We start from the raw sequence: 10,550 nt of genomic DNA on the forward strand, positions 1-10,550 counted from the left end.
GGGAAAAAAAAAAAAAAAAAAAAAAAAACCAAAGCGTAGCAGGCGGCAGCGACACCGCGGAAACCGCCCATCGCCGCTCTCTCGCCACCACTTCCTCTTGTACCAGCATCCTGCAGGTCCTCCCTCCTCTCTTACCATCTCCATTTTTATTTTTCGTTGTAATTTCTCTTTTTCAGGCATGTGCCTCGTTTTAGTTTCCCCCCCTTTTTTATTTCTGTAAATAAACATATATGGTTATTGTTCTTGGGGGCGAAAGGAACAAAATCGTCAGATCCCGCTTGTTTTAGGGTTTCTGAGAATGTTTCGTTTTCGGTCGAGATGTCGTTAAGGTGCTGTCGGAATGAATTCAGCTCCACTTTATGTTGAGTCCCTTTGGATTCAGGTGATTCTGGACATCCCAACACAACGGGGTCTGTGTGCCTTTTGTTACCCAGTGCCCCATTTTCGTTCGCAATTTAAGAATCGTTGGTTGATCGGCGGTAGAAAAGGGTTTCTGGCTGGATGCGTAGGATTGTTTTGCAGCTTCGATTTTCTTACTTTTCTCACAGGAAAACGTTATTTTTCATTTGTTGAATGCTCTTTTTATGTACGGGAAGAAACATCTTTCAATTTTCTAAATCTTGGATTTCCCTTTTGTTCCACAGCGCGAGGAGACAGAATAATGTTGCCGCTGAGTTGAGCATAGTAGAAGGTCAGTTTCCTTTAATTATGGTAAAAGAATCTAGTGAAATGCCGTTATACCATGGACCTATCTTCTTCATTCCCTCATTTCCTTTGCATGCAATGGAGTTACGTCTCAGTAATGTTGTGATATAATTTGTTAACATGAGTCCCATACCAACTTCGATGGCTTTGCAGATTTTTAGAAGCTGAAAATGGTTCAATCAAATTCAATCGATGTAATTCTGGACTTCTTAAAACAGAATCACTTCACAAGAGCCGAGGCAGCGTTACGAAGTGAGCTCAGTAACCACCCAGATTTGAATGGACTTCTCAAGAAACTTACACTTGACGAGAAGAGTTTAGGGGACACGTTGGAGGTAGAAAATGGGGACAAAGCAATGGTGGAGAACCGACTGACAGGTTCACAAAATAATCTTGATGTTTCCAAGGAACTTATTGTGAAGGAAATAGAGTGCGGAAGTAGTAGAAATGGTGCTGAAAGCAAATGGAAAAATGATTCTGGAGAGAGGAATAAATCAAACGAAGCAGTTGGAACGAGTGACAGGAGCTTTGCTTTTTCTCAGGGCTCAGATGATACTGTGCTTGATTTATATTCATGGAAAGTCAAATCTAGCAATGGTCCGGTTGGAATCTCTCAGAATGATGGGTTCAAGGATACAATTAACTTTCCTGAGCTTCAGGTATCTGAAAAATCCAGATATCATACTGGAGAAGTTTCTGAATCAAGAAAAGTCAACTTCAAAGCAGGTGAAGGTGTTGTTTCATCTGGTGAAACGAGAGACTTGTGGCATGGAAGTGGTAGCAAAGCAAATGTGGAAACCAAATATGACGTCTCCCAAAATTCTGAACCGAAAGAATTAGATCAGCAAGTTAAGGCTACTTCTGCATATACAAAAGAGAACGCTGCTGATATTTCATGGTATAAAGGTAAGGAATCTTCGCCATCAGATTTGTTGAAAAATTGTTCTGTGAAGACTGTTTTTCCATTTTCCAAGGGAGATGTGTCAAACTGTTATGATAGCACGATTTGTTCTGACAAACTAGATACAAAGAGAAAAACAGAGGTGAGTGATATAAGGGCAACGATTAAAGAGCAGGTAGGTGAAGTGGGAAGGACTTTATATTTTGACAGATCTCAGGACAGTACTGAGCAAAAAACTCTAACCAGTTTAAGTTTAGCTCTTGTGGCTGAAAGTCATGAGGAAATGCCTCGATTGCCACCTGTCAAACTGAAGTCTGAAGACAAGCCTTTAAGTCTTAATTGGAAGGAAAACTTTGAAAGTGATGGACAAATTGCAAAATTTACTAGCATGGACAGCTCCCTTCTTATAGGGTCTTATTTGGATGTTCCTGTTGGGCAAGAAATTTCCTCTGCTGGTATGCTCTTACGCCAACAGATATAACTTCTTTTATTCTATCACAATTTGACAATTTGTGGATAATTTTCTGTTCGTTATCATTATTTCCTGATAATTTCGATGTTTTTCTTTCCTTGCACTGTCTTAATTTAAGTATTGACTTGAATAATCTCTCAAGCCGGATGAGACCTTTTTTTTCATGATTCTGCAAACATATGGGTCGGCCAAATTAATATGCTTATTTTGTTTTATTTTTTAATTTTTACGTTCCTAATGATAATAAAGTATTTCTGCCTAATTATTGTAGACTTAATTGGTGGTGGTTTTGTTTTTCTCCAAAGCATGCAATTTCCCTTACACATTGTGGTACCTCTTATGACAATGATAATTTGAATTTGCATGATATTTGATGATTTTATGTTAGTAGATGTAACCTGGACACCATCGTTGTTTGGCAAGGCTGTATGGCTTTTTATTTGATGAATTAATGTTTGGGGCTTTAGTATTTCATTTCAATCACATGGTAATTGCATAGTGATTGCACATATGTGATTCAGAGTATGTTGACCTAAGATTTTAGTGCATTTATCATGTAAATTCTATACTAAAATCCTAATGATATAATTTTGAGTTTAAATTGAAGGTGGAAAGAGGAATGCTGGTGGCAGTTGGTTGTCTGTAAGCCAGGGAATTGCAGAGGATACATCTGATTTAGTTTCTGGTTTTGCCACTGTTGGTGATGGCTTAAGTGAGTCTCTGGACTATCCAAATGAGTATTGGGACTCTGATGAATATGATGACGATGATGACGTTGGGTACATGCGACAACCTATCGAGGATGAAGCATGGTTCTTGGCTCATGAGATTGATTATCCAAGTGACAATGAAAAGGGAACAGGGCATGGAAGTGTCCCAGATATGCAGGATAGAGCTCAAACCAAATGTGAGGATGATGATCAATCTTTTGCTGAGGAGGACTCTTATTTTTCTGGTGAACAGTATTTTCAATCAAAACATATTCAACCCGTTACAAACTCAGAGGATCCTATGGGGCTGACTGTGACAGAAATGTATGGGAGGACCAATAAGAATGATTTAATGGCTCAATATGATGGGCAGTTGATGGATGAAGAGGAACTAAACTTGATGCGTGCTGAACCTGTGTGGCAAGGTTTTGTCACCCAGACTAATGAGTTGATAATGTTAGGGGATGGGAAAGTTGTGAATGAGTCTAGAAAACAAAGGCTTGATGATATTTGTATGGATGATGATCAGCTTGGTTCGGTTAGATCAATTGGTGTGGGGATCAATAGTGATGTGGCAGATTTTGGCAGTGAAGTACGTGAAAGCTTGGTGGGAGGCAGCAGTGAGGGGGATTTAGAATATTTCCATGACCATGAGGTTGGAGTTGGTGCCTCCAGACTTACTTATCATGATTCAGAGAAAAAATATTTGGATAGATCGAAAAGGGATAAGAAGAGCTGTAGTAAACAGCAACCGAATAAACAATCATCTGGGAACGATACAAGCATGTCTTCACAGATCCAGAATCAAACTGATGGGGGATTTTCATTTCCCCCACCCTTGAGAGATAGACAATTAGTACAGGCAAGCTCTGGCAAGTCTTTGTGGTCTAACAACTCTAACAGAGTGGCTAGTGATGAAAATGATGCATCTTTGAATGCTTTGATGCAATCTGATGATATGCTTGCTTGGCGACAAAAAAATTCTGATTCTTCTCCTGATAATAGTCTTAGGGATGAAAATAATGCTAATGCTGTAAGGTCCGAAAGTTCAAGTCCTTCCATGCTTTCCAACTATCATTACACTGAAAGAAGGCACACCAAGATAGAAAATGTTGATAAAATTAGTAGCATAAGGGAAGAAGACCCTGTGGCATCACTCGAGGATGAAGAGGCAGCTGCTGTACAAGAGCAAGTAAGGCAGATAAGGTCTCAGGAGGAGGAATTTGAGTCCTTCAACCTCAAAATTGTTCATCGTAAGAACAGGTATGCCCCGGATATCACCCATCAATATTGAATTTATCAATCGCTGTTTCTGACTTGAGATTTTATTGTTGAGTGATCTGAGGACTGATTAAAAATGGACACAATATGTAAGTCGCACATATGTTTCTGTTTTTTTTCCTCTCATAATAAAAAAGTGTTCTCTACTCTATCTTCTCATAGAAAATCTTCATGCTTCTCTACAAGTATCTGTGCCTTCAAATGCTTTTTTTCTTACTTGTTAGGAGTTTATGATGTCTTACTTGCGCCAATTATATGAACTATGTAAATTTTGTTTCTGAACTGATTTATACTGAATACTTCTAATATTTGTTGATGAGCATATTCATCTGGAATTTTAATTGAAAAAATGATTCTCTTTCTCTGTCTTAGGAGTGCTGGAATGTCTGAAGGTGTATGAATTTGCACGAGTAGAAGATTCTAGATTTGTAATTTTAACCAAATGGCAACTATTTTCTCTGTACTTTCATCTTTCCCTGTTTCCTTTTATGTGAACTGTCTGGTTCTTTGGCTCGATGATCCATATAATGTTCCTGAAGGGTTATGATGACTTATTCTTCTGATATTGCACACTAATATTTTGGCCCCTATTTATTTATTTTTATTGAGTAATGGAACACTTCATGATTTGTTTTTTTATATCATTCATGCTATAAACCGGAAGTTGTTCTTTTGTGTTTGTATTGTAGTAAGATATTTAATTTGTTCTAAGTTCTTTGGAAGTTAGAAGTTTTTGTGGAACGTTTTTAAGTCTATTATTATGAATACTTATAATTATTTCCAAGATTTTGATATTTGTGTTATTGTTACCTAGAACTGGTTTTGAGGAGGACAAGAATTTCCATGTGGTATTAAATTCTGTAATAGCCGGACGCTATCATGTTACTGAATATCTTGGGTCAGCTGCATTCAGCAAGGCTATACAAGCACATGATTTGCACACAGGCATGGATGTATGTATAAAAATTATAAAGAACAACAAGGATTTTTTTGATCAGAGCCTTGATGAAATAAAGCTTCTAAAATATGTTAATAAGCACGACCCAGGAGACAAATACCACCTTCTACGACTATATGATTACTTCTACTATCGGGTAAGTGCTGAATGGTAATGCATGTAAGTCAGTGGTTGATTATTTTTTCCCTTGTCTAATCATATTTAGTCGTTTGTAGTAATTGTTATTAAATAATCCTTCATATTTTCCAGGGTGTATGAAAGGCATATAGTGCCAAATTAGCATTTATTGCCATTTTTTATCCTTATAATTGTCTCAATAGGTTTTAATGATTGGTTAAATTCCCCTCTTCCCCTCCAGGAGCATCTGTTAATTGTGTGTGAACTTCTGAAGGCAAACCTATATGAGTTTCACAAATTTAATAGAGAATCAGGAGGAGAAGTGTACTTCACCATGCCAAGATTGCAGGTGTGTGAAGGTCAATAATTTTGTAAATTTTTTTTGGGGGTGGTATTGGCCTAAACCAATGAAAATTGTTCTTTGCAGTCAATTACAATACAATGCCTGGAGGCACTTCAGTTTTTGCATGGTCTTGATCTTATACATTGTGACTTGAAGCCTGAAAATATATTGGTGAAAAGTTACAGTAGATGTGAGGTGAAAGTTATTGATCTTGGAAGTAGTTGTTTTGAGACAGATCATCTATGCTCCTATGTTCAATCTCGATCCTATCGGGCCCCAGAGGTTATCTTGGGACTTCCATATGATAAGAAGATAGACATATGGTCTCTTGGCTGTATCTTGGCAGAACTTTGTACTGGCAATGTAAGGTTACTCAACCACTTTTTTCACCAATATTTGTTATACTTCTCAAGGATTTTCTAACATCAGAATTAACAATCATGAAGCCTTTATGATGGAGTTGAAAATCTCGACACAATTTCCTTCTCACATCATCCAGTGGTTTGTACATATTTATGCTGAACAATAGCATAGTGTAGGGCATTCAAGTTTCCAAAATTACATAATAGCTTTTGAACATCTCTTGTAAGCTCTTCACAATTAAACAGTTAGCCTAAGAGGAGCCAAAGCAAACTAGAATTTTCTCATGCTACTTCACTTGCAGGTTCTGTTTCAAAATGATTCTCCTGCCACATTACTTGCTAGAGTGATCGGAATTATAAGTCCCATTGATCAAAGTATGCTTGCTAAGGGACGAGATACATACAAGTATTTTACCAAAAATCATATGCTGTATGAACGAAATCAGGTAAAAATGTGCTCTATCTTAAATTGTATCATTGCCTGTGTTACGAAGCCTCATTTTTCTTCAAAGCCATTCATTTAGTTCTCAACTATTCTGCATAGTATGTTAAAGGTAGATGAGATGGTTGTTGCAGTTTTTTGTTACGCACATGCAGTTTCATGTTTTCATATAATTTTACTGCTAATTTTTCCTAGACCACATACAGAATGAACTCTTATAATGAGGTGAAAATGTGATGCAAGTATTTCGAAAATTGGCTCTATCACATTATTTAATTCAACTTTGTCTAGATCACTTTTTAGGATCAAATTATTTATCTACTTTATTTATTTTATTTTTTTATTTTTGCTGTGAGTGGGAGAGTCACGATAAATAATAATAGAAAAACTTGCATGAATGCATGCTCCTGGAGGGACCTAATTGTTCCAAGAAAGTCTTTTTGGAGGTTTAGGACAACATATGTCTATCTTCTTCCTACTCACCTTGCATCAAACAACCAAAAAGAAGAAAGAGAAAGAAAGAGAAGATAGTCCCAAAAAAGCACAGAACATCCAGTGGCAGAAAAAGAGCTTCCCTTCACGAGGACTGCCCTGAGTCATACCAGATGATCTCGTTAAGATTAGGAAATGTCAAGAATAGTCTGTTTTGTGCAATCCCTAATAAAACTAATTTGGATAAATTTCAGCGAATAATTCATGAAGGTAAAATTTTCAGTGATAAAGGACTTCCTGAATAAGTCCTAACACGTTGAACACCAATCTATCTGGGAAATCATTTGACATTGCCACGCAAGAGCTGAAAGCAATGCTGGTTAATTAGTTTGGCCTGAGATCGAGGTTCTTTCCTTTTAATGTGTTTTTCTTTGTGTTTAATGATATACTTTGGCTACTTTCATTAAGAAATAAGTAATTATGAGATTCCTAATACATTCTTGTTGGACGTATATGTATTATGTCTGTTGCATGTGATTTTGGTGCTCGGTTGTTTTTCTTTTCACTTCCCTGGCCAAATTTCTGAGGTGTTTTATTTGGTCTGTACCCCCATCTGTTTGATTAAAGATCAGATCACGAACATTAATTTTAAGGGTATTGGATTTTATGTAGCTCATGATTTCTGGACGCCTTTTAGTATTCTTTATCCAATTAATAGACATGATAGTATCCATTTGGTTAGCTTGGGCAACATTCGTGTGCTAACTGAGTTTATGTTTGGAATTCTTTATTGTTTGTTGAAAGCCTTGATGCCATGATGACATTTTATTTTAAATTTCACTTGATTACCTTGGCAAGCAAAGAATGTTTGCCCTGTACTTCTGTTGGGCATGCAATATCTTTTGAATTACTTTTTCACGCTGGTGCAATCCTAACTATCTTTATTATTGACACCTACTATCGGGTTCTTGTTCATGTTTATCACGTCATTTTACACAAATTTTCATCTTTTTCCAGGAAAGCAATAGACTGGAATATCTCATACCAAAAAAGACATCGTTAAGGCACCGATTGCCAATGGGGGATCAAGGTTTCATCGACTTTGTTGCCCATCTGCTTGAGATAAATCCCAAGAAACGCCCTTCTGCATCAGAGGCACTTAAACACCCATGGCTATCTTATCCTTATGAACCTATTTCTTCATGAACCATCATCTGAAGTAACTTGGTTCTGATAATATATTACAGCTGCCCTCATGATTGTAGTTTATTGGCTTTTCAAGCAGGATGGAGCTGCATGTGATTCATGGTTAACTTGGTTGGCTTTACTTACTGATTTTTGAAGGGATTTTTGCACTTCAAATTTCTTCCCAATCGAATGAAAAGGTTTGTTCAGCTTTTCTTGTTGTACCGAACTTTTTACCCCCACACCAAGTTGTCCCCTATTTAACCACAATCGAAATGTAGTTTTTGATGACTTATGTATTCTTGGGGTTTCTTTATTTTTATCGCTTTGGAAAAGGGGGCAATCTTGTTGTAAATGTGTGATAATTCTTTAGGTTATCAGTCATATTTTGCTAAAGTTCTTGCTTATCCATATTTGAAGCAAGGTCAGTGATGCTACGTTAGAGTATTTTTAGTCTAAGCCTTGCGACCCTCTGGTTCCTTTGGGTCTTCCTTTTGTTCTTGTATCAGGATTCAGTCTGTCGTGAGTGTCTGTTAGACTTATTAGGTACTAGGCCTTTTACTGCAATCTCTAGGGTGTCTGATGGCGGAAGAAATGAGTATCCCACGTTCATATTGATACTGATATTTCTAAATGTGACTACAAATATCAATTCCCATTTTCCCCCATTAACTTTTTTGTGCTGTGACATTGAACTCCAAGCTGTTTACGACACGAATTTACGACGCTGTACTAAGACAAATTCTGTATATAATATGCTTATGACACGGAGTGTGTTTGTTTGTGTGGTTTCTCTTTTCTTCGCTGGTGATTTCTTTTGATCAATCGAACGGTAGAAATTTGAATTCTTTGTGGGATTTTGATTAGTATTTTATTGAATTCGTGTGTAAGGAAATATCAATATAGATGGCTTAATTGTTTAGTTATATTCGTGCCTATGCTAAGAATCTGATCCTAATAATTTAGACCATTACAAGTTAACCTTTTCTTAGATCATTAGTTTAATCTTTTCGTTCTTAGTATGTGTTAAAAGATAATGAGTTATTATAAGTTAAGCTTTAGCGTATGGATGGACTAATTACAGTCGAAGCTATGGCAAGAAACTAGATTTATGAAGCCAAGTTCAGTTCTAGGGTTTGGTAAGTTGTTTTTGAGTAATTGACTTAGTTTTAGTGACATTCACAAAATATATCATCCAATATTGACATTCCTTTGAAATAAGCAATAAATGGTATAACTAAGTAATTTAAGAAACATGTTGAAGAAGCTTAGTTAGGAGATAGAGGTTTGGGCAGCAAAGAAATCAATGAATGGAACTACCTTCTCCTCATCCTTGTGGGTTCCTTGAACAACAACGTCATGGCCGGTGTTGGCGGTCGTGGCAGCTTTTTGATTAACTTCTTCATCATCTTTTCTTGAGTGGTCTATCACTTCACTTCCATTAATAGATCTTGTATTCAAGTGGAGAAAGTTGTAAAAATCCACACCTTGATTTCTATCTGAAACACAAACGTGCCATTATGAGAGATATTGTCTCCACTGTACGAGACTTTCTTAAAACATTCAAAATAGACAATATCATAATACCACTGTGAATATTGGTTATCCCTAACATAGTCTTGACGTGATATTTGGAAGCCCGTCTCGACATTCGAGACCTAATGACATGCCAATGGTTCTTCACGGCATTATTAGTGCGGCTAGGAAAAAGCCTAGAGATGATGGCCCATCTGTTGCCATGAATGGTATGCGCCGCCAACAGCCTCTGGTCTTCCTCTTGGGTGAAGGGGTCTCTGTTTATGCGAGGATCCAACTGATTAAACCATCTCAAACGGCAGCTCTTCCCTGAAGGGAATAAAAAAACAATGAGATGGGTATTGTAGATTTAATGAACATATAATTTACCCACCGGATCTTCCTTGAAGGCTTTGAGCAATGACGTTCCAGTTATGAGGGTCATGTCTCTCCACCAGCATCTGCAGCTTGTGGTTTTTGGCAGCGTGCCAGTGGCCTCTGCTATGTGTCACGATCATGCTCGTCCAGATCTGATGTGATCCCATCGGAAGGAGTTGCCTTCTTTCCCTGATCTAACAATTAATAAGAAATCCAAACCAAACCAAACGCAGAGCTTGGCTTGGCTTGGCTTTGTTTGGTTGCTTCCTGCGCTCATTTACCCTCTGCTTTCAACGTCTTTCTAACCTACAAACCAAACGCACAGGTGATTGATTCTCAGGTTGGGTTTACTTTTCATAACCCCTGAACCACCCTTCCTTTCTTCTTTTCATTTTACTCGATGTCTTTGCTTTCTTCTCGCTCGTTTTATTTGGTATTGTTTATAATCTTGTATCTTATTCATGTCATTTGATAGTGTACAACTTAGATAACTAAAGCTCGATGTGCCAAGTGTTTAATTTTTTTGTTTTTGTTTTTCGAAAATTAAAGTTATAAACACTCCTTCTACCGGTTAGGTTTCTTTGTTTTGTTATCTATTATTTTTCTTAATCGTTTTCAAAATCTAAAATAAGTTTTGAAAACTAAAAAAGAATTTGACTAAGAATTGGTAAGCAATTATAAGAAATCAAATTGAATTTTCAAAAACTAAAAAAAAAAAAAAAAAAAAAAAAAAAAAAAAAAAAAAAAAA

At 36.9% G+C, this 10,550-nt stretch overlaps 2 protein-coding genes across 3 annotated transcripts; one reads left to right on the forward strand and one right to left on the reverse strand.

Annotated features, from left to right (window-relative positions):
• Positions 1 to 6: 6 nt before the first annotated feature.
• LOC111493201 lies at positions 7 to 8,575 on the forward strand. 2 transcript variants are annotated; one of them, XM_023142847.1, is made up of 10 exons: positions 7 to 116; positions 383 to 505; positions 645 to 691; positions 859 to 2,061; positions 2,686 to 4,051; positions 4,884 to 5,163; positions 5,386 to 5,493; positions 5,572 to 5,850; positions 6,152 to 6,295; positions 7,741 to 8,575. In XM_023142847.1, exons 4-10 carry the CDS (start codon positions 876 to 878, stop codon positions 7,927 to 7,929), a joined length of 3,552 nt encoding a protein of 1,183 aa, XP_022998615.1. In that variant the 5' UTR covers positions 7 to 116; positions 383 to 505; positions 645 to 691; positions 859 to 875; the 3' UTR covers positions 7,930 to 8,575. The 2 variants fall into 2 exon arrangements, with proteins under 2 accessions (XP_022998615.1, XP_022998614.1); XM_023142846.1 differs by lacking the exon at positions 383 to 505.
• A 500-nt stretch (positions 8,576 to 9,075) lies between these two features.
• On the reverse strand, positions 9,076 to 10,358 carry LOC111492900 (transcription factor MYB52-like). The gene is made up of 3 exons (XM_023142407.1): positions 9,818 to 10,358; positions 9,496 to 9,753; positions 9,076 to 9,407 (listed from the first exon to the last, which is right to left on the reverse strand). The coding sequence occupies exons 1-3, from the start codon at positions 9,966 to 9,968 to the stop codon at positions 9,181 to 9,183; spliced, it is 636 nt and encodes a 211-aa protein (XP_022998175.1). The 5' UTR covers positions 9,969 to 10,358; the 3' UTR covers positions 9,076 to 9,180.
• Between the last annotated feature and the right edge of the window lie 192 nt (positions 10,359 to 10,550).

The sequence above is a fragment of the Cucurbita maxima genome, unplaced genomic scaffold, assembly GCF_002738345.1.
Source record: "Cucurbita maxima cultivar Rimu unplaced genomic scaffold, Cmax_1.0 Cma_Scf00018, whole genome shotgun sequence".
Lineage (NCBI taxonomy): Eukaryota > Viridiplantae > Streptophyta > Magnoliopsida > Cucurbitales > Cucurbitaceae > Cucurbita > Cucurbita maxima.

What these genes read in the sequence shown, in the direction of transcription:
- LOC111493201 (XM_023142847.1), top strand. Translation starts at nt 876, where the DNA reads ATGGTTCAATCAAATTCAATCGATGTAATTCTGGACTTCTTAAAACAG. An exon ending in TCACCATGCCAAGATTGCAG is followed by an intron (nt 5,494 to 5,571) that starts GTGTGTGAAGGT and finishes TGTTCTTTGCAG; the next exon opens with TCAATTACAATACAATGCCT. An exon ending in TGCTGTATGAACGAAATCAG is followed by an intron (nt 6,296 to 7,740) that starts GTAAAAATGTGC and finishes ATCTTTTTCCAG; the next exon opens with GAAAGCAATAGACTGGAATA.
- LOC111492900 (XM_023142407.1), bottom strand. Translation starts at nt 9,968, where the DNA reads ATGGGATCACATCAGATCTGGACGAGCATGATCGTGACACATAGCAGA. An exon ending in AAGCCTTCAAGGAAGATCCG is followed by an intron (nt 9,754 to 9,817) that starts GTGGGTAAATTA and finishes TATTCCCTTCAG; the next exon opens with GGAAGAGCTGCCGTTTGAGA. An exon ending in GATAACCAATATTCACAGTG is followed by an intron (nt 9,408 to 9,495) that starts GTATTATGATAT and finishes TTTGTGTTTCAG; the next exon opens with ATAGAAATCAAGGTGTGGAT.